The 27,064-nt window shown below is 53.1% G+C and overlaps 1 protein-coding gene across 7 annotated transcripts in view; it reads left to right on the top strand.

Moving 5' to 3' along the window:
* Positions 1 to 27,064, top strand: part of SYNJ2 (synaptojanin 2) — a 97,079-nt gene that overhangs the window by 20,902 nt on the left and 49,113 nt on the right. For 6 of the 7 annotated variants that reach the window (XM_059940917.1, XM_059940920.1, XM_059940916.1 and 3 more), the window contains exons 2-4: positions 12,907 to 12,993; positions 21,923 to 22,193; positions 25,922 to 26,147. In XM_059940917.1, the coding sequence (XP_059796900.1) occupies positions 12,907 to 12,993; positions 21,923 to 22,193; positions 25,922 to 26,147 (584 nt within the window). The remainder of the gene's footprint in view (positions 1 to 12,906; positions 12,994 to 21,922; positions 22,194 to 25,921; positions 26,148 to 27,064) is intronic. The other variant, XM_059940918.1, reaches the window with a different exon arrangement.

The following is a 27,064-nucleotide window of genomic DNA, read 5'->3' as shown; positions in this document are numbered from 1 at the left end:
TTTCTCTCTCTTGCTCCGCTTCTCTTGCCTCCTCCCTCCTGAGATTCAGTGGAAGCCCCGGGTGACAGATAATGTACTTCCTCAGGATCACCCCTCCCCCCTGGCCTGCAGCTGTGCCCTCGTACCTGTCCGTCCCCTTACGCTCACCCCTCTCCCAGCAGATGTTTGGTTTACATGACTGGTTCCCCAGGTCAGCCCCGTGGGCTCCCAGACAAGCCCAGATTTAACTTGTCCTCTGGGGACACACCTGCCCAGGTTCCAGCCCAGCTCAGTGCTGGGAACGTCAGGGCAGGGCTCAGGTGCTTGGGACATGAACAACAGCTGTGGCAGGGCCAGGAGCGGCAGGAAGTAGGACAGGGCCGCCATGGCCAGAGGTTGGGGCTGGTGAGAGGTATGGCACCTGTCAAAAAAAGCCAGGGTTGGGGAGGACAGAATTGGCTCCCTGCAAGGAGTGTGGGACAGGCTTCAGAGGCATTCTGTAAAGGCAAACTTCCCCAGAGAGGGGCTCCCCAAACGAAAGGATTTTGTGGCAGATGGCTGGGGGAGTCTGGACACGGTGACCCCTTGGAGAGGTCCAGCGTGAGTTAGCATATGAAGGATGGCCAGGCCCTGCAGTAAATCCACCTACTGAGACAGCCCTGCCTTCCCCAGACACCTTTGACCTTTAGTTCACGGAACATACACCAACACCCGACGGTGACCAGTGTCCCTAGGGTACACTTGGGGGAATCCCTGCTGTGAAGGGATGAAGATTCTAAGGCCAGGTTCTGAGCCAGCCACAGGCTTCTCTGTTTGCGAGACTAGAGCTAATTCCAGGTGCAGAAAGCCTTTGGCTGGAGGGTAATTTGGAGGAGGCAGTTTCCAAATCAACAAAACAGTGTAACTAGGTTCATTTGAGAAGGTTTCTCCCGCCCTTTTGTTAAAAAAAAACAAAGAAACTGTGATCGTTTCCCGTTGATGTTGGGTGGGGCCTCTGTGAGTAAGCAGGTGTGTTTAGTTTATAGACATATATGGAGAAAGAGGCCACACCTGTCACAGACTACGCCCCTAGATATTACCTACGTGTGGGGTGTCGGTAATAAAGCGATAATAACGTGTCTGCGCTGAGCTGAACTTCCCTCGTCTTCCCTGGACCTGTGTGCTCCCGAGTTTGTCAGAGGTCCCCAAAGAGCGTGCCTGCAGCGCTGTGACAGTTTCTGAGCATCTGACACAGGTGAACAAACTGCTCTGTCAGATCCCTCATGAATCTGACCGAACAAAAAAATTTTTAAACCAGAGAAGCCTAGGAAATGAATTATCGACTGTTGTCTGGATTCTGGATTAAAATATAGAGTAGTAATCAACCTTGGGGAGATTGATCAACTCTCACCCCAGCCTCCTGGAACTGTGTCCCGACCTCACCTTCATGCATCCCCCCAAACCCGGTGGCCTTGCTGGAGGCGGGGTCATTGTCTGTGTTCCTCACCGCTGCTTCCCCGCAGGTCCCTATCCCTCCCTGGAAGACTGCCTGCCTCTCGGCCAGGCTCCCATTCATGGAGGGCTGGGCTCCTGGCTCGCCCAGCTCTTCCGCCACCTCTCCTGTCCCATCCTAGGCATGGTCGTGCCCATTAGCTGCTCTCACCTCCTCACTGCCAAGTCTTTCCTTCCATCCCCCTTCACGCCGCTGGCCTTCTCATCACCAGTCATTATACCGCCCTGGAAGTTGAGCATCAAGCGTCCTCTCTGCTACCTTCTGCCCTCCTAACCCACGCAGGACCCCTACTCAGACCTTGAGTCTGCGGCCCCCGAACCTTCCCAGCACCTTCCCTGCCCTCACATCCTCTCTTGCCTCCTTGTCCTGCTTCAGTTCCCATCCATGGTGATCATTCCTCTTGCACACGCTCTCCCCTCTTTCAACCACTCTCTCCTTCACACTTGCCAGGCAAAACCCCTGGCCCTGCGTTAGTCTTCTCCCCCCACTGCGTGCACACCCTCATGTTGCTGGACGCAGCTGGAGAAAAACCCGACCACACTGATTTGTCTGTCGCAGCTTCCTAAGGGTTTCCAGTGCTGGTTCGGTCGCCTGGTTGCATTTGCCTAGCCAGGTTTCTCTTCCGCCCTCCGGGATGACTGTTTCTCATCTCAGGCCTTCAACACCTTGTCCCTCTCCGCTAATGATTTCACTCCCTGTTTTCACTGAGAGAATGCAAGTAATTAAAGCAGAACTCTGACAGACCCCGTCACCTCCCCTGCCTGCCCCGTGCGGGTGGCACCGCCTCCCTCCGTTAGGGCATGTGACCTCTGAGCTCCTGTTCTTCCTCCTTTGCGCTGGTCCTGTCCCCTCTCACCTCTGAAGACTCTGCTCCCCGCGTCCTCCCTTCCCTTCCTAGCTGGATGCTTTCCACCGTTGCACCAACAGACGGTTCATGTTTAGAAACACCCTCGCTCGACCCCAACCCCCCGCCTCCTTTCTCTGTTCCGTTCCCCCATGTGAAGGCGCTGTCTCCGCTCTCCCTCCTCCTACTCTCCGTGACACAGTTTCAGGCAGGCTCTGGTGCTCGCCCGTTGGTACTCTGAAGCCCTTCATCAGGGTCACCAGAGATGGCTGCCTTGCCGGATCCCACGCAGGCCTGCCCGTCGCATCACCCAGGTGATCACACCTGCTTCCTGAAGGATGCTTCTCCTGCTGGTCGTATCCCTGCCTCACTGCTGCTTCCCCCAGTGCCTGGAGCAGCACCTGGCACACAGTAGGCATCTAGCATCCTTGTTGAGTGATGGGATTGAAGTGGGAAAGGGTGTGACTTTCCCCTTCTCTCCCCCTCCCTCCCTGCACCTCGTGTAGCATTAGAAGGTGTATATGGATCACGTGACATGGTTTCTACAGGTAAGGGTGTGTGTGTGTGTGTGTGTGTGTGTGTGTGTGTGTGTGTGTGTGTGTATACATGCATGGAAACAGGGCTTCTCGGTGAGGGACGAGGCACTCCAGTGGGGTTGTAGCAGGGCTGGGAGGGGCACTCAGGTAGAGTAAGGAAGTACTTCTTCCTGAGTAAGGAAGAAAAGAGGGGAAAATACTCAGGAACTGGCTTGGCTGGTCAGTTAGAGAAGAAACTGGGCAAGTAGCTGGGAGAGGAACCTTCAGCACCCGGCCCAGGCCTTGGGTCTAATTTGTTAGTCAAGGGAAGCACACGGAAGGGTTTGTTATAGGAGGGAGTGGCACGTCGGGACTTGCCCCGGGGGGGAGTCACTTGTGGGGACCGGGGAGGGGGACAGAAGGCCCAGCAGTGAGGTCTGTGGTCAGCCCGTGAACTCTGCCCTGAAGGATGTACCTCTCCCCCATGCCTAAAGATAGCTTGCACGCATTTGTGGAAAAGGGGGTAAAGGATGCTCATTCTTGTTCTCTGTTGGGTGGGAGGCCCTGCAGGTGCCCTGACCCAGCCCATGCTGCCGGCGTAAGCACTGCTGACCAGGACTTCTGCCGCCCCCGTCTCCTGGCTCCATCAGAAGCCTAGTCAGCACTGTGGCAGTATTTTTTTAAAGGCCCGGATCCCTTCTTTTTAGGGAAAAAAAGACTCAACTCTAAAGGCTCAGTGTCCAGCCCAGCGCTCAAGCCCTCTTGTCCGAGGAGCCGGCCTCCTCTTCCAGGCTGGTCACCTCAGCCGCTGCTGACCTTGGTGCAGGGAGGGGAGTTTATCCAGCTGCTTCTCCAGCTGTGGCCACAGGAGACCATACATTGTCCTCTTACTTCCTCTGGCTGGGTGGCGCACGTATGCACAGCTTTGCTGGGAGACAGTGCTTCTGCTTAGGTCGTGTTTTTGGGGTGCACTCCCCAACCTGCCCTTCACGTGGCTTGGACTTTTGGGAGAGGGAGAGGTGGTGGGGAGAGCAGGAAGGTTTCTCAGCGGGGCTGGTGTGTCTGCCCAGTTGGCTTTTGTCTGGGCTCTCAAGCTTCTGTTTCAGGCTGGTGTTTTGATTTCCACGTTGCTTAGCAACCCTCCAGCAGCCTCCATCCACCCGCCCGCCTGCCCGAGGAAAACCATTGTCTTTCTGGAGAGCTGCTTTAGCTCCCAACTGATAACTCTGGAAGGAACAGCCACAAGCCAGTCTGAGCTGAGCTCAGAATTAGCACATGAAGAAGTCGTTGACCTTGATCTTGATGATTCTGTCCTCTTGAGACCATGAAATAGAAGAAGCTGGTGTAACGTCGGGCACAAGAACGCAGCCACAAATGGTACCTCAGTCTTGGGCCGTCTGCGTTGTTAAATTGACCTACTTATTTTTCTGACCTGTGGGCTGGGCTTTGATGGAATTTCCTTAAGGTGTGTTACTGTGGAAAATATTATGGAAGAAAGAAGCACGCATGGTTGGTTTGATTACTGATCCAGACTGCTGGCCTGCTGACCAGGAACACGGCCTGCTTGGCCTGGAGTAGAGCAGACTCTCGCTACAGCCTGTGGCTCCCACGAGACCTGCCCCGGCCCCAGCTCTGTCTGATGACAGAGGTCTGTCCTGAGAACCAGAATCCCGGGCCAGCTTTGCTCTGCCTTGGGGCAAGCCCTGTTCCCCCTGCAGTGGAGCCCTTTCTCTTCCACTCCCCTTGGCCCACTGGACCCGGGGCGGGGGGGATGCGTGTCCCCCCAGGCTCTTCTTTGCCACCTCCAGGCCATCCTCCTTCCCTCCACCATAAAAGCAGTCAACGAGGAATATCATGTCCAGCGCCCACCAGGAGGTCTTCCTAGGCCCATCTAAGCATCCAAACTGTCAGCGCCCCACTTGGCATCCAGGACAGGAACCAGAGCTCGCTGGCGGGGCTGCACGAAGCCTTCTTCTCTGGAGTTATCCTCACAGCAGCCCTGTAAGGTCACTCACGGGGTGTGGGCGCTAGGGAGGTGTGGGCGCCAGGGCGGCGTGGGTGCCAGGGCGGCTTGGGTACCGGGGCTGTCTTGCTGAGAAGCCTCACGCCCCGATAGGATCCAGTGTCGGTGGTCAGCTGAGCTTCCAGGTTCCCTCAAAGGACAGCTCCACCCAAGGGTCGCTGTGGCCTCATCGTTGTTCTGGTCGCCTGTGGTTCCTCCCGGTCCAATGCCTGCTACCAGACAGGTCAATTTTTATCATAAGCCATCTCGTCTAGTATTGTAGACAAGGTTTATCAGGTCACCAGGGAAACAGGACTTGGAGGTTAATCTAGGGTCAAACTCTCTTGCAGGCTCTGTTGAGCCTTTGTCCATGCACACCAAGGAACCACGTTGCCCCCTGGCCCTCTTTGAAATCGCCTGGTTCCTTGACGATTTTACCTTCTTCTCTGTCGGCCCAAACACTCCATCCGCCCTCTGTGTCAGACGTACCACTTTTCATCTTCCACCTTCATCTTTCCAGCTCATCCCTCACTTCCCCAATTCCAACCACCTTGACCCCGCTGGGACTGCAGTCCCGTGAACCTGCCACCTCTTTAAAAATTTTTTTTACATATACATGCATTCTTTTTCATATTCTTTTCCATTATGGTTTATCATAGGATATCGAATATAGTTCCCTGTGCTATACAGTAGGACCTTGTTGTTTAACCATTCTCTATATAATAGTTTGCATCTGCTAACCCCAAACTCCCAATCCACCATCCATGTTGCTGAAAATGACATTATTTCATTCTTTTTTATGGCTGAGTAGTATTCCATTTGTGTGTGTTTGTGTGTGTGTGTGTGTGTGTGTGTACCACATCTTTATCCACTCATCTGTCGATGGACATTTAGGTTGCTTCCATGTCTTGGCTATCGCGAACAGTGCTGCTGTGAACATTGGGGTGCATGTATCTTTTCAAATTAGAGTTTTGTCTGGATATACGCCCAGGAGTGGGATCGCTGGATCATATGGTAGCTCTATTTTTCACCTTTTGAGGAACCGCCACACTGTTTTCCATAGTGGCTGCACCAACTTACATTCCCATCAACAGTGCAGGAGGTGAACCTGCCACCTCTTCCAGTCGCTTCCCGACCCCCATGCCTCTCCTCCCTCTGCACCCCTTCACACACCACCCCTGCCCCTCTCCTCCCACCCCTGCCCCTCTCTTGCTCGCTACTACTCACCTGGTAAACCACTGGGTAGGTCCTCCTCTCCTCGCCTGTACCTGCCTCTGTGTGGCTGGAAGTTTCTGGAGGCAACCCACCACCACACCGATGGGTCTCATTGCCCCTTCAGGGTCCCCAGGCCCTTCAGTGATGCTCCTGTATCCCCTTCCCCCTCCCGCCTCCCCAGGCAGCTCCTCCACACCTCCCCCTGCAGCTCTGCCTCACCTCCGCCTCCTCGCTTCGAGCTGACGAGCTGACGGGTTGCTTCTCGTTTCACTGAGAAAACTGAAGCAACGAGGAGAGAATTTCCACCCGCTGCCTGCGCCGTGGCCACCCACCCAGCATATCTGTCCCTGTGCCCTCGTCCTCTCCTGTTGCGTGGATGGACTCTGTGTTAAGGCAGCCCCCATTCACACGTCAGGTCCATGACCCAGTCCAGGGCACTGCTGGCGGGTCCCCTCTCTCTCCTCCTCCAGCAGTTTTTACCTCCCTTGGATCATTTCTACCAGCGTGCAAACCTTAGGGAAATCTTTAGACCCCACTTCCCGCTCTACAGCCTCCCATTTCTACACACACACACACACACACACGAGTTCCTCAAGGAATTGTCTCTACTCACGGTCTCTGTTTTTTCTCTTCCTCTCCATTCAGGTTTTAGTCCCTCAACTTTCCGGAAACTGCCCTTTCCTGGCTCACCTGTGTGTACCTGGAGTGATGAATGCTCAGTCCTGGTGGGACGGGACTCAGGACAGCATCCAACCTCACTGACCCTTTGTGCCTCCTGTCAGCACTCTCCTCTGGGCTCCTGACACCACGCACTGCTGGCTTTTCTTATATCTTTTTGGCTTCTTCTTTTTCTTCTTTTTTTTTTTAAATACAACTGATTTTTTAAAAAATTTATTTATTTAATTAATTTATTTTTGGCTGCGTTGGGTCTTCGTTGCTGCGCGCGGGCTTTCTCTGGTTGCAGCGAGCGGGGGCTACTCTTCATTGTCGTATGTGCACTTCTCATTGCGGTGGCTTCTCTTGTTGCGGAGCATGGGCTGTAGGCGTGCGGGCTTCAGTAGTTGTGGCGCACAGGCTTCAGTACTTGTGATACGCAGGCTCAGTAGTTGTGGCGCACGGGCCCAGCTGCTCCACGGCATGTGGGATCTTCCCGGACCAGGATCGTCCCCTGCATTGGCAGGTGGATTCTTAACCATGCGTCACCAGGGAAGCCCCTTTTTGGCTTCTTCTCCTCCGTCTCCCCAGCCTTTAAACACTCTGTCCCCTCCACGCACTCCCCAGACCATCTCCCCCACTCTCATGGTTTTATGTACCTTCTGTTTGCTGGGGGCATCCAGTTTGTATCTTCAGCCGATGTCTCTGTGTAACTCCAGATGGCATAACTCCAGCCTCGAAATCTGGGGCCTGTCTGAACTGAGCTCCCAGTGCCTTTCCGAGACCTGGCCCGTCCGTCTTCACAGACACCGGGGGTCATGGCCATGCCATCCTGTCAGTTGTTCGGGAGCAGGACTTGGCATCATCCTTGAACCCTGTCTTTCTCTCATGTCCCGCATCCGGTCTGTCCACAGGTCCTTCTCATTCTGCCTTCAAAATATCTGCAGATATTTGATGATGTTAAGGAATTATGGTTACTTTTTTTTTTTTTTTTAGATTTGATCATGGTATTGTGCTCCCTTTTTAAAAAGAACCCTTATCTTTTAGAAATTCGTACAGAAATATTTATAGATAAAATGACGTGAAGTCTGGGATTTACTTGGAATAATCTCGGGCAGTGCTTCTCACCCAGAGGACTTGTGAAAACACAGATTTCTGCGTCTTAAGGCCAGAGTTTCTGATTCAGCAGGGCTGGGATGGGGTCCCATAGTTTCTATTCCTGACGCTGGTTGATGCATATTGTCTGAGGCCCACATGAGGAGACTGATCTGAGGTGTAGGAGAGTGGGTGACGGGTGTGAAGGAAGTAAGGTTGGGCGTGAATTGATAGCAGTCGGAGCTGTTGGATACATAGGGTTTATTACACTAGTCTGCTTTTCTTTGGAAGTTTCAATAATAGAAAAGAGCGTGTGTGTGCGTGCACGTGCGCGTGTTACCAGCATTTGACCGTTTCCCAGCACCTCCAGTCCTACCACCCTGGTCCAAGCATCCTCTCTTGCCTCGATCGTTGTAGGGCCTCCTAACTGGTCTCCTTGCCTTTCCTTTGCCCCTCTAGGATCTGTTTTCAACAGGACAGCCAGAGTGATCCTCAAAACCCTGCAATGCTTCCCTCTCACTCAGAGTGAAACCCCAAGTCTCTTTATCACCTAGAAAGCACTTTGCAATGTGTCCCCGACTCCATTTCCTCTATCAGACACGCTGACCTCGCTAACCTTTGCATATGCCAAGAATGCTTCCACCTCAGGACCTTTGCATGTGCTCTTCTGGACCCATAGTGCTCCCCGACCCTCCAGTCAGCCATCTCTCTCTTTTCCTTCATCTACTTTCAAAGGTCGCCCCTGCAGTGAGAGGCCTTGTCGGACCCCACTGTGTAAAAGGTCACACTGCCCCCACTTCCTACCCCTCTTCCCTGCTCACTTCTTCTCCTTAGCTCACGTCACTGTCTGTGTTGTGCTACTGATCTGATCTGTCCCCCTTGGCAGGAAGCTTGTGTGGTTCCTGGCACTGAGTAGGTGCTGCCACTTCACCACCTTTGTGGCAGCCTCGTCAGTGCCACGGCTCCCAGCTCCCAGCCCCACCGGGTTGGCCGCCACTGTCATCACTCATCCGTTCATGACATGTGTCCCTTCTTTGCCACTGCCCAGTGTCTGCCTCAGCTGACTCCGATGTAGGTGGGTTTGGGTCTGTTTGGATCCCTGCTGGGTCCCTGTGCCTGGGACAGTGCCAGCTGCATTTGGCTCTCAGATACACGCCCACTGAATGAACTGCTGAATCCCTGGGCAAGAGGTGGACGAGGATGAGGGGGGGAGTGTAAACGAGAGGACTTTCTGGAAAGTCATGGCCAATGGCGGGGAAGAGGGGGGGATGTGGGCAGGGGAAGTGAAAACATTCTCACATGGAAAAACCTACCGGAAATGCAAAAAAGTGTGGAAGACAGGCATAGTCTATTTTTGAGACATTAAGTAAGGAAGGACAGAAGTTGCCAACGGGCAGATCAAATACGGTCTGCAGAGGTGTGCAGCCCACACGATGCTTAAAATAAATCTGGATTGGTTGCCAACACTGAAAAATCAGAAGTATCCTACTTCTCTTGAAAAACTGGAGGCTTGCTGGCACCGGGCTGGCCTGTCCTCCTGGGGTAAAAGGGTGGGAACGGACCGTGTGCCCCCATCAGAAGGGGCATGTGTCCTCTGGTCGCCCGCCCATGGCCCCTCCGGCAGCTTCATTCATTCATTACCTGCCTGAGGCTCGTACGTATTTGATTTGTGAGCTCCCTTTTGAAGAGCAAAATGGATTTCTTCTTCCTTCGACACTAAGTGAGGAAATAGTTACTTGGGGCAGGCGGCATGTTGGGCAGTTTCGGAACAGCCTGCCCGGGAGGCCGGGCCTCCGGGAGTGCTGGAGGTGGGGCTGTGAGGGCCGCGAGGGGGCCTGCGTCACAGGGATGGGACGCATCCTGCTTCCACATTGCAGGGGTCAGAAGGGGCCTCGGAGAGGAGGGCGTGGAGAAAAGGAGAGACGGTTTGCCGGGAGTCTGGGCTTTAAGAGGGCTGGCTCACCAGAGGAAAAGGGTACCACGTCTTATGGGTTCAGCCGTGTCCCCCAAAAGGATCCATGGAAGTCCTAACTTCTGGTACCCTGGAATGTGACCTTATTTGGAAATAGGGTCATTGCAGGTGTAATTAGTTAGGTTGAATTGAGGTCATCCTGGAGGGGGGCCCCAAATCCAGTGTGATGGGTGCCCTTACAAGAGGAGAGAGACACAGAGCCACACAGGGAGAAGACAGCCACGTGAAGATGCAGGCAGGGGTTGGAGTGACGCAGCTACAGGCCGAGGAAGGCCAAGATTGATGACCACCGCCACAAGCCAGGACAAGGTGGGAGGACCCTCCCCTGGGGCCTTCAGAGGAAGTGTGGCCCGCTGACACCTTGCTTCCAGACTTCCAGGCTCCAGAACCGAGAGCTGAGAAAATTTCGATGTTTTAGGCCACCTGGTTTGTTTACCATCAGTCTGTTTGTGCTGGAGCAAAAGCATCTTCTCCCAGGACTGTCACGTGCACTAAGGTCGTGACCTGCCGTGAGTTACCACATGTGAATGTCGGGGATAATGGTGTTGATTATATATTCAGGAGTCAATCATTTACAGGATTCGAATGGGACAAAGTGGCCTGGTGGCGTTGTGCTTGTTTGTTTTTAAAATAGGATGAAAAGTCTTTTTTGTTTGTGTTTGTTTAATTTTCCCGGCGCGGGGGCGGGGGACATGGTATGTGGGCTTGTCCTCTGTGATCCAGCAGGGCAGGGGGTCAGTCTGTTTCCACGGCTTCTCCTGAAGCCCTGTTCCCACCTGTGAAGTGTGGATTTGACCACGTTACTTTGGCTGGCAGTTTCCCAGGGTTTTGTTTATTCGGTCGGGACTATTTGCAGAGGTGCATGAATGCACAAAGACCGCCTTGTTTTAGGGTCAGCACAGTGAGACCCAGGTGATACTCCGGCTTCAGGGTTCTGTTCAAAGGCTTTGTAAAGCTCTGAGGGTTAAAATATGACTTCTTCATGTCAGAATTATTCTCTTGCATTGAGCAACTTGTCCACCAAGGCGAGGACCAGGAGCTGCCTGTTTACCTCTCCCTGGTTAGACTGGGAGACACCATGGGTGGCCCTGAACAGGGCCTGCAGGAGGCAGTTCGCTTCCACCTGGGGGGTTGCGATTTCACAGGCTTTACCTGTCCTAGAGCTTCACCTGCCCTAGAACAGGGAGCAGGCAACTTCCAGGAGGGCTCCATGGCACAGGGCACAGGGCCTGTCCCTTAATGGCGGGTTTGTCACCACCCTGGGCAGAGAGCAGGCTCGGGGATGGAGAGGGTGCCGTGTCCTCATTATCATCAGTGTGGGAGCTAAATACCCGTGGGCTCCAGGAACTGGGTTGTATCCATCTGGGGCCCCTCGGAGGTCCACATCCTAATCCCCATTTCCTGTGAATGTTATCACACATGGCAGAAGGGACTTTGCAGATGTGATTAAGTTAAGGGCCTTGAGATGGGAGATTGTTTGGGGTTATCTGGGGGCCCAGTGTACTCACAACGGTCCTTAACAGATGGAAGAGGGAGGCAGGAGAAGGAGAGAGAATGAGGTATGAAGATGGAAGCAGAGATGGGAGTGATGCGATTGCTGGCTTCGGAGAGTGAGGAAGCAGCCAGGAGCCAAGGAATGCAGGAGACTCTAGAAGCTGGAAAAGGCAGGGAAATGGCTTCTTTTCTAGAGCCTCCAGAAGCAACCCCATCCTTCTGACACCTTGATTTTAACCTGGTGAAACCCATTTCAGAGACTTCAGACAAGCAGAATTATAAGATCACAAATTTGTGTTGTCTTGGGCCACTGAGTATGTGGTCGGTCGTTTGTTACCGCAGCTGTGGAGACTAACACATCATTCCACCACCTCCCAGCTGCCCCACATCCTGTGAGGCAAGTCGATGGAGTCGGCAGGGCTATGGTAGTTACCTTCAGGTTACTCTTCTCCCTGATCCCCCCCACCAAAAAAAAAAAAACCTAATCAATTAGAAAAATTCACATGACTGTTGCAGGAAAATGTCATTTATTAAACTGGTTCTTAACCATATAACTTAACCATGTAACTCCTTGGAGAGTCTAATGAAAATTATGGATCCTAGCCTCATAAAAATATACATCAAAATTTTTGCATACAATTTTAGAGATCATACAGATTCCCCCACAAGCTATCCGTGAAGCTCTGGTATCTGCCCAGGCCTTCCTCTGTCTCCCCAGATGGAGAGCCCTTGTGTTATTGGATTGGCCAAAAAGTCCGTTCGGGTTTTTCCATAAGATGTTATGGAAAAACCCGAACGGACTTTTTGGCCAACTCAATAGATGAATTCAGTTGAGGCTGAGTAACTGCTTCCCTAGTAAGTCTCCCTAGTGGTATTTGCCAGGTCCTTATTTGAGGATTCACCCATGTTTACGTTTTGTTCTGTGCATTTAGAAACATTCTTCTGAGAAAGGGGTACAAAGGCCTGGCCCCTGTAACAGCCAACGGCATCTCCAATGGCGTCTGTGGCATCATCGTCAAGGTCAAGGGCTCCCTGCTTCTAACAGTCTTTCTCTCTGTCAGTTTTTCTTCCTTTGCTTTTGCACCAGGCTGGGTCTCGCCCTGGGCGTTTCCAGTAACTGCTGAAGACCCGGGGCCTCTGTTCAGCAGCCTGCCTTGGGATTCACTGGCCGCAGGCCTCCTGCTCAGCCCCCATGTGTTAGCTGGTCCCTGGGGGCAGGTGGGCACTTGAACGACGCAGCCTCCAGTGGACGGTACTTAAGAAGGAAGGTCCTCCCCATCAGGGAGCGATGACTCACTGCTGTTTCTGAGCATATGGGCTGCGGCGCAGAGGGACGGGGCCGGCCCGCAGCACCTGCCCCTGGCTCGAACCCTCACACCTCTGCCAGCCGGGGACTCCCCTCTTCCTCTCCAGCCTGCAGGCAGCTGTCGGAGCTTCCAGAGAGCGAGCTTTTGGTGGGAAGGTCTAAGTTACTGCAGCTCAGTGATTTGCTGATCCTCAAACCTTCACAAATATTACTTGGGGCCGAGCTATTGTCTCTGCGTGTTCTTTTCCGAGTGGGTGGGAGCTGCATTGGAAGCTGCAGTGAATGAACTCCCAACAGGAGGCTCGGCTGATGCGGTCTGTGCTGTGCTTCTTCCCCAGCTCCAGAAGAAAAGGAGGTCATTAAAGGCCAGTATGGAAAGCTCACTGATGCTTATGGCTGCCTGGGGGAGCTCAGGTTGAAGTCCGGTGAGTACCCGCTCCGAGGGGCAGCAGCTGTCGGACCCCCCTGGCTAGATAGATCTCTGGTGCCGGGCAGAGCCTCTCTTATGTTAGTGTGGGAAGACTGTGGGATTTAGGTGTTTTATTTTAACTGTTATCATCTTGTAAAATGTTTCTTTCGCTGAGCCAGCTCCTCCGGGCTGGGGAGGAGGTCCAGGTGAGCGCAGAGGTGACCTCCTGGTCCTCACCTGCCATTGCTGCCTCCTGCCCTGGGTGCAAAGGAAGCGCACCTTCATCGTGCGCCCACCAGGATCTAAGGTTTTCCAGCCTGGTCTGGACGTGGAGGGGTCAACCCAGGGGCTTGTTTGTTGTTTACAAGAGATCTGTGTTCCAGATGGGGTGGAGGTCAGAGGCCCGGAGCCCCTGGACTTGCTGGGTGTGTCTTGAGGGAGAGGAGCTGGGGCGGGGCATTGTTGGCAAGGAGAGAAAGGCCACCAGCACCTGACCGTCGGGCACCAAGGGTGGGTGTGAGCGAGAGCAAGGGAAGGAGCTTCAGAACTGGGCTGCGTCGTGTGACTCGAAGGGGCCGAGAATTACAGGAGCAGGTGGACATCCTTCTCGGTGTGACACTCAAGGGGCTGAGCCGTAGGCTGGGGTGGGGTGTCACCGCCTCCGTGTTGGGGCCACTGGGTCGCCTCTGCGCTCCCGGACCTCCTGAGAGCCCTGGTGCACTTCTGGGGCTGCAGCCGCCATGTCCTTCCTCCCCTCGCAGCTGCCTAATTTACAGCTGAGTGTCTCCCAGGACTTACGGGGCCAAGAGCAGAGCAGGCTGTGCGTTTACCAAACGCAGGCTCTTCCCGAGCTGAGCACGAGCATCTCCACATCCACGGAGCGGCTGTTTCCCTGCATTGAGGATTCTGAAAGCTGACAGAACAGCCCTGTCGTTTGCCATCACTTTTCCGGTCTTTTCTTTAGTGGGATGGTTTTTTTCTGAACTGTGATGATGACATTCATCATCTCCCAACAGTGTTTAGGAAAAGCATTCAGTACCCGCATGACAAAATGCACTTATTAAATGTCTATTTTGTGCCAATGGCTAAGTATACATTAGATTCTTTAATCCTAAAAACAAGTCAGTGTGATACGGTATCTTTATCCTCGTTTTCAGTAAAGGAAACAGACTCAGAGGCTAAAAGAAACTTGCCTAAGAGGCTTAGGTAGGATTCAGACCTGGATCTAGCTGCCTCCAGACCCTTGCTTTTTTCATGAAGATGTGCTGCCTGCCAAGGGTTTCTATAGGTTTTTTCCCCTGCAGCATTTTTTTTTTCTGAGGTTATGAAAAATTCCTGAGGCCTTTCCTCAGTCATGAGGATATGAGGGTGACAGCTAACCTTGCATGGTGCTCACTCTGTGCTAGCACCGTTTTAAGCGTTTTAATTTATTAACTCAGCTCTCCCAGCAACCTATGAGGTAGGGACTGTTACTGGCGGGGAGCTGAAGACTTGTATTTCATCTGTTCTGTGACACATTTTTCATATTACAACACCTGCACATTCAAGATACGTTACAGTTGTTGGCATCTTAGTTATACTTGGCAACATTCTTCTTGTACATAAATTAATGGTCCATTTCTCATATGTCACTAGCCCAAAGTCGGGCAGTCCTCAAGTGGCGACTGGGTTTTAAACTCTTGCTTTCTGGCTGCAGGGGCTTCCTTCAGCCACCAGGCTGTTCTGTCCTGAAAGGAACAGAAAGGCTGAGATTTCAAGGCCAGGAAAGCAGTACCTTCCCCACATCCCAGGGCAACGCTTTTCTTCCTGGGCTATGATTTGAGATCAGCTCCAGGGAACTGGTCCTAACTGGGAAGGGTGGCAGCGCCCAGAGACATTGTCAGAGTGAGCCAGGGTGTCTGTGGGTGTCCAGCTGCAGCAGGCTCTTCCCGGGGCAGGGTGTGGAGAGAGGTGACCAACTCCTAAAGCTGCCCTGGACAAGGCCCTCCTCCCCGCCTGCAGCCCTCCACCCACCTGCCCCCTCCCCTGAGGGGTGAGTGAGCACAACCTCTGGTCCCCAGCCCCCATTTCTGGTGTCCTCTGAATACCCTCAGCCCTGCCCACCAGTGTCACCCTGCAGGGTGGGCTGTGAAGGCTCCCTGAGCATGGTGAGAATGCGTTTGACTTTTGGGATGTCAGGATTATTTGGCCTTTCTCAACACATTTCTGAAAGTGCCCAGGGTATCTGAAGGATGGAAGGATTGGGCCTTGTCATCGAGTTTTTCAAATTCCCTTTGGTTACACTGAGGAGTGTTTGGCTTTAACTTAAATTTCTTTTCCCACTGCAAGTCCCCACCCCAGGACTACGGTCTGTTTTGTTTTCTTCCCCACCTGTGGAGGGTGTCAGCAGCACAGAGTGAAATTCCAATTTTCATTTGCTACCGAGACAACCAGCCCGAGTGGGAGTCGGCCGCCCCTTTTGATTTTCTTAGGCTGAAGGCCTCTGTACAAAGAGAGAGACTTCCCCTCAGGCTCTTAACTTGGGGCAGTTGTTCAATTTCAATCTACCTCAGTGAAAATAGCCTTTTATGTTAGAAATTAAGAAACATACACAGGTTCATAGATTTTCATGGACAGCCAAAGTCCCTCCTTCCTCTCTGAAATGGCAGCAGGAAGGGGGTGGAGCCCCTGCAATAAGCCCCGGAGCTGGGCTTCCTGACACATACACAGTACAAAGCATAGAAAGTGAGAGTATAGTTATGGAAAGAATTTATCCCAATGATTGTAGGGATTTAACTCCCTTTTCACCTAAGCTCTCAAGGCCTCCCTATTTCATAGCCTCAGGGGTTGAAGAAATTGAGGTCTCTAATGAATTGTGTCTCCTGGAGTTGTACAGTGCACAGCCTGTGAAACTGTACATGCCAGTCCTGTAAACCTTCCGCCAGACAGCCCTCCTCGAATCTAGCTTCGGCTTCTCAACAGACTGACCTGAGTTAATTTGATCTCTAATTTCCTCTAAAAGCAGGAAAACTGCCTCAAGTCTATCTTACATAGTTCTGAAGGGGCTTACATGAGAGAACGAACATGGACTGAACTTGGGTACTGAGTGTTGGGGGAGGCTGTCCTGCAGGGGGTGGGTCTTTCTGGGAGAACTAGGTGTGTGGCCCAGGCTGAGTGCCTTCAGGTCGGTGACTCCTGGTGGTGGTTAGTCTGCACAGGCCAGCCGAGGGCTGACTTCTCTGGGCAGTCACCGCAGAATGGAACGTCTCTGGGGAGGGAATTTTGAGTCTCTCTGAGCCTTTGAGATTCGGGGAAGGCAGTGTTCTCCAGCAAGTCTTGAAAGGGGATGGCCATCAGTTGTAATAATAATAATTTATTTTAATACTTATACCCGGTGGTGTGCTCTCCACTGTTTGACTTCCAGCTCTCTGGGGGGAAATCCCTGACAGGTGGCGTTTGCCAGTTTCCGTGGTGTAAATGCACCCACCGTGGCTGATTTCAGGCCAGTGTGGAATTGGGATGTGATGTGCTCAGCTGGCTCCCGGGAGCTGGTGAAAGCTGCCAGCACACCGCTGCCTTCACTGCGCTCATCTTCTTGGCAGGGAAGGATAAAGAGGTACTTGAGATGAGCAGGTGGATACAGGTGATTAGAATTCTGAGCTCGTTGGTAAGGGGCAGGGGCGGGAGCTCCGGGCTCCGCTGGCCCCAGCTCATCACTTCACAGCTGGGGAAGCCTAGGCTCCCCAAGTCCCATGCTCACGGATCTGAGAGTACCCTCTACCAGCAGACGAGTAGGTAAGACAGTTTGTAGGCACCCAGGGTTGAGATCAGTACGCACCTGGCCAGGGAGAGAACTCGAGGCCGAGCAAACACAGAGAAAACCCAACACAGAAAATGCCCAGCGTTGCCCCTGAATGAACCACCGTGTCTGCCCCTGACTCATCGTGACCCCAGCGCCTGCCCTTCCCAGCCAGATGATGGACGACAGGTGGCCACAGATGAGACTCGGACCCTGGCACTGTAGGGGTCGGGGTTTCTCCTGGGCAGCTCTGACTTGGAGCTGGGTTTTGAGGGAGAGGATTTCTGCATTGATATTGAGGTTTTGGAGGCTTTTTAAAATTGTAGTAAAATATACATAAGATAAAATTTACCGTTTTAAGCAATTTTAAGCGTACAGGTCAGTGGCATGAAGGACATTCACATTGTTGTGCAACCATCACCACCATCCGTCTCTAGAACGTTTTTCATCTTCCCAAACTGAAGCCCTGTCCCCGTGAACAAGTACATACATCGAGGTGGTTGCATTCCGTTGCTCCACGCTGCACACTTAGGCGGCCTCTGCGTGCGGGTGTGACCTCTTCTGGTTGTGGCGTGTCTTTTTGGCCTGTGACCCATTTCTTGCCCTCGCCCCCTCCTCACCTGACTCTGGCCGGCAACCTCTCACCCAGGCATGGTCTCGCTTGGGCCAGAGCGCTGGAACCAGAGTGTTGGAGCTGGAAGGGACGGGGAGCCCATCTGGTGCCCAGAGAGGGCCTGGGACTTGTCTGAGGCCCCAGAGGCCACTGGAGGCGTGCAGAGCCCAGAGCCCCGTCTTCTGAGGCCAAGGCAAGCTTGGCTTTTGTCTTTGCCTTGCTACAAGGCCCTAACTGGTTTCAAGCCCCTGGACTCAGCCTTGACTAATGACTTCTGAGACATCCCCACCCCCGTCCCAGGCCCAGTTTACTTCTGGGCCGTGAGAAAATTGATCCTGGGTTCCTGGAAACACAGCTTGGATCCCGTGCTCAAGGTGACGGCAGAGGGGATTTCTCACACGCCTGGGGTGAGCGAGTCCCACCGGCCTCACTTTTACTTCTAGAGACGCCTTCTGTGTGGGATCACAGGCCGACACCATCCTCACGGTACCGCCCCCAGCCCCTGTCTCCTGCAGTGCATGAGAGCACGGGGGCTGTTACACAGATGGGTAGACGGGGTGATGCCAGGGCTGGAGTGACCCCTGCCAGGCTGAGCAGGCCGGGCAGGTCCCCCTCCTGGAGGGACGGAGGCCTAGGGCTGTTCTTCTGGGGGTCACAGAGACTGTCCACGGTGCAGGACATGGTTAGATCTGAGGAGAACAGTTTCCAAGTCCTCACCTCCTTCCAGTAATCGGTTTGCCTGAAAATGTCCTGTGATGAGGGGCTGGTTTCTCACCCTCTCTGTTCCATCCACAACCACCCGTCTGCCCTCTTAGCTTTCCCCTGCCCGGAATCTCACCGTGGTGAGCCGCTTCAGAAGTAAATGCCTCTAGGATGCCAAACAAAGGGACAGTTCAGAATACTGTCAGCAGTTGAGGAAGTCAGTCACCTCAATGACTAGGTAACGAATTTGTCGACAAGCCAGATGATAGTCAACTGTTTGCTTTCCACAAAATGGAAGAAGTAATTGGGGCGTCAGCTGACAGCATTAACAGTAATTTTGTTGATAGATTATTGTGATTTCTTTTTTTTTAACGTGTAGCTCAGAAGGAGTTTGAAGAGTTGAGTGACATTTCTATAATGAAGCCCTTTCTGTTCCCACCTATTTATTAATGTAAACAAGGTCTCTTAGTGTTTACTGCTATAAAAATGGAAAATAGAACTAGAATTGATATAGAATTTATTGATAGTTTCATTCCATCAATAAATAATATTTATCCATGGACTGTAAGTCCCATCCATCCCATTAAGAGAAGCCTTTCCAACAAATCTTTACTTTTTCTATTAAACAATTATTTAACAAAAATGTTTCGTTTACATCGTTTGACCCATCGTGTACTAAAAATCATTGCAGTGATAACTCAAGCCAGAAGAAACTCTTTTTAGAGACTTGGAGCTTCAGAATCAAATTGCTGTACAATATGATAAGGTGAAGCACGAAATGTTACATTCGGATGAAGTTCTGTGGGGAAAGTAGACTGGAAATGGGAGAAAAAAATCCCGTCTGTTAAAGAAGATCTTGTTCATGGATTCCTTTAAGCAATAGCTGATGATGAGTATGAATCACCGTCTAGATTCCACTGGATGCTGGTAAAGAGGCCCACAACAGTTTTATTTTTACATGTCAATATTTAGCACATGCTGGAAAATATATTACTCACAACCATTTAAACTAATAATGAACACTTCTGGTGTCAATTTGAAAATGAGCGAGAGGTGCATTGGTCACCCACAGTTCTTAGAGAGACAACAGCCGAAGTGGTTGAAGGCCGCTGGACCTTATGGCTAGATGGAGCCTGGGCCAAGGTGAGACGCACGTTTGCATCTTGGTCCAACACAGACCAGCTGTGCACTGGGCAGGTGATTCAGCTCCCCGGGGACAGTCTCTTGTGTAAAATAGCAGCGCTGTTAGGCAGGTTGGCCCTACTTCTGCAAGGACATGGTTGAGAGCACCGGCTCTGGAACCACACTTGGCTTGAGTAACTTGCCCGGGTGGGATAGCCAGAAAGTGGATTCGAATCCCACCTCCCCGCTGTGCCACCTCGGGCAGGCTACTCACCCTCTCTGTGCCTCTGTCTCCCTTCCTTTGAATGGGGCTAAAGATGGTACCTCCCTAATGGGGGTGCTGGGAGGAAGTTTGTGGAATGGCGCCTGGCGCACGGTAAGCATCGCCCTGAGGATTAACTGTCACTAAAGCATCTGCTTCCAACGTGCTCCCACATGGTGGCTCTTCTTATTCTTCACCCTCTCCTGAGCCCCTCGTCCTAGGACTCGGGAGCCCGATGCCTCGGCGGTGGCGGCCCCTTCCCTCTGCTCTCATATATTTCGAGAGCCTTTTCACGCCTGCGGCTGCACGCCCGCCCCAAGCCTCCCCCGGGCCACTGCCCTGCGCAGGAAGTGCGTGCTGTCTTCGGAGCACCCTGGGACTCTTTCCAGGGACTTGGTCCCCCGACGCAGAGGCTGTTGAGGAAGTGGTGCTAGAAACCCACTTCACGACTCGGATGGAGAGATATAAAGTAGAATTTTCCATGCCTCCCCTGGAACCCACCCCCTCCAGAGTCTGATCTTGGGCTCGCAGCCTAGACCACCGGGCTGTCCTCTGGCCACTGCAAGGGGACAGTTCTCAAACTCTGCTTCACCCCATGCTGAGCCCATCGGAAGAGGCAGATGGGATGCATGGGCACTGGTTCTAGCACAGGCTGGGGGAGTATTTGTATTTGTGAGGCTGAAATTTGAGGATGGCAACCCCACATAAACCCCACCTGTCTTCCAGAAACGACGCCTGTTCTACTTAAGAAACTCAGCCCCCTGACACCTGTCACTGCCACAGCATAACTGCCTTATTCTTGTTGTTTCAAAATGATTTCCTGATCATGTGACTGGAGAGGGGGGATACGAGCCAGTATGGTTGCCTATTGTATGTGACCCCCAACCCCCGGTAGGCCTGGTACGAGTGGTGACCTATTTATGAAATGAAGGGCTCTTTAATAAAAACCAGATGTTACCCGACCCCCAACAGGACTCTTTTTCCCATTCAGTGTGAGGAAGGAGTCTAGCATAGGTGACCAGTGGAATTGGCAGTCTTAGGGGTCTCAGCAAAGTGTCCAGAGATCTAAGAACGCTGCCCACCATTGCTCCAGATAATGACCACTGAGCATTTGGAGTAGATCTTGGTGGGATCGGGCCCTTTAAACCTCAGTAGGATGGGAGCAGTGTGCTCTGGACCAGAATCACACCAGCCCCTAAAGGCTAGTTACCCAAGTTATCTCCTGGGCCTTCTCCTGAAAAAGAGGACTGTGGGGCAGTGTCCCCACTGTCCCCAGAGTAAAGCATTGCCGTGGCACAGAAAACAGCCACGGATGGTGTGGTGGCGTCCCCGGAGAGGGGTGTGTCCTCCTCCTGGCAGTGGGGTCCGCACTGGTTGGGGTAACCTTTCACCGGGGAAGGGGAGGCTCGAGCTGCTCTCTCATTGGCCTATTTAGGAAGTGTTCATCAAACACTCGCCGTATGCAATGCCAGGATGCTGGGATATGACAACCAAACAGAGCCCTGCCCCTAAGGAACCCCCAATCTACTGGGGGACACACGCAGGGAAGGAGGCTGTTAGCTTTGTGTGTGACGAGAGCTACCACTTAGCCCTTAGAAGGGACACCTTGCAGTGTCTTGGGAGAGCAGGGAAGCCTCCCTGGAGGAGGTGCCGCCGACCTGACCCCAGAAGGGTGGAGAGGAGTTCTCCTGGGAAGGGGGCTGGGTAGAGGCGTTGGGAAGGCTCTTGCTGGTCCAGAGGCTGAGGGTGGGAAGGTGACTGGGGAGGGAGTTGAGGAAGGCCTCGCTGGCAGAGGCCCAGGGGTGCAAGGGCGCATTTGAGGAGCTGCAGAGACGGCCTGTAAAAGCTGCTGGACCCTGGGCGCCGTGTGTGGGAAGGGGCAGGAGGTGGGCAGGAGTGGCTCGGAGGTCCCAGATGTTCCCACTTCAGCCCTGTGGGCAAGTGGGAGCCTGGAAGGATTTCAGCAAAGGAGGGAGATCTGCGATCAGGCGGGTTCGGGAGGCCGCTCCAGCGATGGAGCTGGGAGGACTGACTCCGGCTGGGGCCCTGAGGATTCGTGGGGAGGGTGGATTTGAGAGGCTTGAGGTGTGGGGCTGGGAAGGACCCAGGCAGGCATATCCTTAGACTCTGGAGGGCAGCCGGACCACCTGGGCTTGGTAAGCGCAGCCTGCTGGCCCAGCCCCAGAGGCCTGGGTGGTGCCGAGAATTCACATCTCTAACAGGCTGCAGGTGACAGTGCCGCGGCGGGACAGGGGCTGGGCTCTGGAGCCACGGCTCCAGGCTTCGGGCTCAGGTGACGGGGCGGACCCCTGAGCCATGGAGTTTAGGAAGGCGAGGTCTGGGGGATGCGAAGGCGGGAACAGGAAGTTGCATGGCTGCAGCTGAAAGCCCGGCTTCCCGTCACCCCCGTCACCGCCAGCCGCTCTGCCGCCCGTGATCCTCAGCCCCCGTGTCTCGCTCCCTTCCAGGTGGCACCTCCCTGAGCTTCCTGGTTTTGGTGACAGGCTGCACATCTGTGGGCAGAATTCCAGAGGCCGAAATCTACAAAATCACCGCCACCGACTTTTACCCACTTCAGGAAGAGGCCAAGGAGGAGGACCGCCTCACAGCCTTGAGGAAGAGCCTCAACTCAGGGGTCTTCTACTTCTCGTGGCCCAATGATGGGTCTTGCTTCGACCTCACTGTCCGGGCACAGAAGCAGGGCGATGACAGCTCCGAGTGGGGCAACTCCTTCTTCTGGTGAGGCCCCGGGGCCCGGGCTCTCCTGCCCCCAGCTTACGTGGAGGGCGGGCTCCAATGGGCGCCTGCATCCTTGATCTCCACTTTGCGTCATCCCCGGGCACGTGGGTCACCTATGAGAGCTGTGATCTGTGCCCACTCACTCTCCGCAGAATGAGAGGAAAACAAGCCCCACTCCCCACCGGGGGTCAGGGAGGGTGTTCAACATGATTTAATGCAGACTTAGGAGGGGAAATCTGCTCCATAAGTAAGGAGCATACGTGCCAGCATCTACCGGTTTCTCCTAAGTGCCTGGGCCTGTGCTCAGTGCTTCCCTGGTCCCTGGTCCCCTCATTTCTCCTGGTTATCCTCCAGTGTACAGACATTTACCAGCGACATTTATAAAGCACTGTTCTAAGTTCTCTGGGGGTCATAACTCACATAATCCGCATAGTAACCAATGAGGTAGGGTCTGTTATCCCCATTTTACAGGTAAGGAGACTGAGGCTTGAATAACGGAGGGAATTTGAACCCAGGCATCTGGCTCCAGATCCCATGCTGTTAATCATGAAACCAAACCAGTTGTATCAACGGCAAAACTGAGTCATCCTGCCAAGGTGGTGTGCAGTAATGTGATAAGACAGACCTGAAGCCCAGGCAAAAGTGGTTGGGTTTCTGTATGTTTAGGGTCATCTGGGCGCTCCTTCAGGGACTAGCTAGGTGTGGATGACCCTATAAATATGTAAATTATCTCCCTTTCTGGGCTCCAGGGGTCATGACCCTCACCAGTCCTGTGAAAGAGCCGGTGGTGGGGGGGTGGGGTACAGTGATTCACATGCAATGGAGCTGTTCCCCTCAGATTTACCAGGAGATGAGAGTCAGAAGCAAAAGTGATGAAAATCCTGCTGTAGACATTGTTCCAATACACCTCACATAATGAGGTGTTCCTAGATTCCAGTGTTGGCCTTTGGGGCTACACCAGTTTCCAGCCCTGAGTCAGGACTGATGAGGCTTCTTTGTGTCCTTTATTTATGTATTCCTCCCTTACCCAAACAGAGGAGGTCGTAGGTTTCCATCACCAGATAAGTGTACTTACCTTGGTGCTTGGGACTCCCACAAGTGAATTCCTGACTTCCATTTGGAGAAAGGGGGTTCACCGTATCCTTCCATGTGTCCCCATACTCCTTGCCCCGCCAGATCTTCTTAGGTTCTCTGGTTTTGTTGAGTTTGGGGGGCAGTAGCATGCTCAAACTTCAAGCATGTGAATCTCCTGCTGATCTTGTTAAAATGCAGATTGTGACTGAGCAGGGCTGGGCTGGGGCCCGAGACTCGGCATTTCTAGCAAGGAGCCAATGGTGACGCCAGCGCTGCTGGTTTGAGGACCACGCTCTGAGTAACAGGTCCAGGGGATGGTGTGTCTGTGAATCACTAGTTCCATTTTGCAGGGGCATGTGCCCCTGAAGGCAGCCAAGCTCAGGGACTCAGGGGCTGTGGGTTATGAGGGGTCTTTGTTAGGCCGGGGGGCCGTTTTCAGCTGGGACTGTCTGATGAGCAGAGGCTAGAGGTCTCAGAGGCTGTAACATTTGTTGGATGCCTGGAGAATCTGGATTGCCCTTTGTACCTGCTGTTTCCAGGCCTCCTGGTGCCAGCTCTGTGGTCGGAGATTTGAGGTCCACAAAGAAGACAGAGCAGAGAATCACAGAGTGAAGGCTGAGAGGGGCTTGGGAAGGGGGAGGCCCCAAGTGGACACTAGACTATCTTGAGCTCTGGAGGGTGCTAGGCTGCTGGGCCATCCCACACTCCAGGGCGTGGTGTTTGGGCTCAGGGCGGCACCCATGGAGCTGACCACAGCTGAGTCAGCCCCAGCTTGCGTGGTCACGGGCTTGATTGCCTGAACCCACCATTTGGGGTGCAGTGTTCAAGGTCTGAACCCACATCTGGAGTCAGATGGGGTCAATGCTGAACGTGGCTGGTGTACAACGTGGTGAAGGCATTTTTCTGGGCGGGTTACTGTTCCCCACCGACCGTTGCTTCCCGGTACCATCCAGTCCTGGAAGGAGACGCAGGCTGTTTTCCTTTATAGGTTTGGGTTTCTTCCTTCAAGGATATGAGCTGTCCTCCCACAGGCGGTCAGGCCAGTGTGACTACAAACAGGATTATTTAGAGCTGTCTGTTTGGCAAACGGTTCCTTCTCCTGACCCCTAGTGACTGATGGCAGCCATAGCCGTGTGGCTGGAAGACCCTGGAATATTCTGGAGGCCTTCCCTTGATGCTGATTTCATGTGTGGATTACTAAAGATGGTTTATCATCTGAATTTTAGAGAGGGTTTCAGAAGAGGGGAAGGTGTTTTTGTAAAGTAATGCTTCATGCTCATCATTCTTTAGGCAGACCAGCGCCCTGGTGTGAGAGCTCCGGCATGGCCCTGCTCCCGGGGGTGGGGGGTGTCCCTTAGTGCCCACGCGGTCACGTCGGGGAGGCTGGCCTGAGAGCAGAGAGTGGCTGCTTCTTGCCACTTGGAGAAGCCGCCTGAGACGTCAGAGCTCACAGCACACTTCTCCAGAAATGAGAGAGCTGCTTAGGGCAGGAATAGTGCTGCCTTTTTTAAACAAATAGGGCATTGTGATCTAGATTAGCTTGCTACCCTGTGGTGGTTCCTGCCTCCTGGGGAGCGTGTTAGGGGCCTCAGAACGGCACTGCTTGGGTCCCCTGGGTGAATCGTGTGGAGCCCGGAAGCAGCCTGAGGCCGGTGCACACCCTCCGAGCCCCACTTCTCAGAGCAACCACTTACCTGCTCGGTAAGCTCCAGTGGGCGCTGGGGAGGCCGAGCGAGTGAGAGATGAGAGCGGGGTGTGGCCATGCACAGGTGCAGCTGTCAAGGTAGGGCCTTCAGCAGGAGAGGCTCGGGGTGAAGAGCACAGCTCCAACTCCATGCTGCCACTTACTGGCGCCGTGACCTTGGGCAAGTACTTCTCTTCTGTGCCTCAGTTTCTTCATCTGTAAAATGGGGTGAATGATAACACCTGGTACATAGGGCTGTTTCAAGGATGAAGTGAGTTGATCCATCCCAAAGCACTTAAAACGGTGCTCGGTGCCCTTGATATACGTTGGCTGTTATCCCCATGATTATGATCGTGGATGCCAGAGACCCAGAACAATCCTGGGTATGGGGAGGAAGTACTAGAACTTTCATTAGGTTTTATGTTCATCTCATCCTGTTTATTTATTATCCAGTGCTTTGTAATGCTCTCATTACATTCACCTTGTGGGATCTGAATATAATTTAAGTAAGCATGTAAGCATGCATATATTTAATTATTTTTATGATTTGTCATTTTATCATTTATCACTATCCTTTCATCATAAAGCATGATTAAATTTTTACTGATGGGCTTTATTATCAAAAACTGCAGAGGCCACCAGTGTAAACAGAGGCTTCTCTGAGAGTCCCTGAAAGGCCTGTGACTGACTCACACCCGTACCTGGATTCCATTCACTGATACTGATGCCTGGGAGTAGCTTCAGGAAAGGACTCCTAGCCCTTTCCTGCTGCACGTGTCTCCGTGGCCCTGCCATTTGGGGTGTCTCTAAAGCACACGAACGTCCCGGGCTGTGTGTCCCTAGTGCGGAGTTCATGGGGAGTGTGCAGTGCGGGAAAGCAGCCCCTAGGCACCTCCCCGACTTGCTTTGGGCGCAATGTTTCCTGGAGGATGTGAGGCGGCCTGAACCGCTGTGGGGCTCTGTTTTGCAGGAACCAGCTGTTGCACGTGCCCCTGAGGCAGCACCAGGTGCGCTGCTGTGACTGGCTGCTGAAGGTCATCTGCGGGGTGGTGGCCGTCCGCACGGTGTACGCCTCTCACAAGCAGGCCAAGGCCTGCCTCATCTCCCGTATCAGCTGCGAGGGCGCCGGTGCTCGCTTCCACACCCGAGGCGTGAACGACGACGGCCATGTGTCCAACTTCGTGGAGACGGAGCAGGTCAGTGCCCAGGCCGGCCCGTGGCCCCCGCTGGTTCAGAGCAGAGGAACCTGTGCAAACTTGTTTCCGTTGGAGGCGGGGGTGTCGGAGGCAGTTTCTCATGAACGTGTCTCCTGACTCTCCCAGGAGCACAGAATGTGTCACTGCGGCTCTGTCTGCAAATGTGGCCTCTGGTTTGCATGCTGTATCTTTTCTTTTCATAAATTTATTTATTTATTTATTTTTGGCTGTGTTGGGTCTTTGTTGCTGTGCACAGGCTTTCTCTAGTTGTGACGAGAGGGGGCTACTCTTCGTTGTGCTGTGCGGGCTTCTCATGGCGGTGGCTTTTCTTGTTGTGGAGCACGGGCTCTGGGCTTCAGTAGTTGTGGCACACGGGCTCAGTAGTTCGTGGCTCGCGGGTTTAGTTGCTCCGCGGCATGTGAGATCTTCCCGGACCAGGGCTCGAACCCATGTCCCCTGCATTGGCAGGCGGATTCTTAACCACTGTGCCACCAGGGAAGTCCCTGCGTGCTGTATCTTTTTTGATTCTCTTCTCACGCTGGAAAAGTGTTGCTTACCCAGGGGTATTTTCAGCTAAAAAGAAGAAGGAATTTTTGCCGTGATATCACGAAGGGTGGCGGTTATTCAGAGAGCAGCTGACAAATGAACCAGCAGGGTTTGAAAATGTTTTTAAGACAAAAGTAAGTAGATGAATAATGGCAGGATGAGAGAAGGAAGTTATTTCTCATTCTAGATCCACTGAAGCTTCCTCCTGGAAGCAAGTCTTAGCAGCTGGGAGCTGTGAAATCTGCACGTGAGGCAGCCGTTGCTTTCAGCTCCGTGGAACAGAACCTTCCGCTTAATTTCTCATTGACTTTTTTCCCCCCCTAAATTCTGTTCTCATTCCCAGAGATGCTGTCTTACAACTGCTTTATTTA

This window comes from Balaenoptera ricei, chromosome 12 (assembly GCF_028023285.1).
Source record: "Balaenoptera ricei isolate mBalRic1 chromosome 12, mBalRic1.hap2, whole genome shotgun sequence".
Taxonomy (NCBI): domain Eukaryota; kingdom Metazoa; phylum Chordata; class Mammalia; order Artiodactyla; family Balaenopteridae; genus Balaenoptera; species Balaenoptera ricei.
Note: the sequence above shows the minus strand (reverse complement) of the source record. Positions and strands in the feature narration are given on the sequence as shown.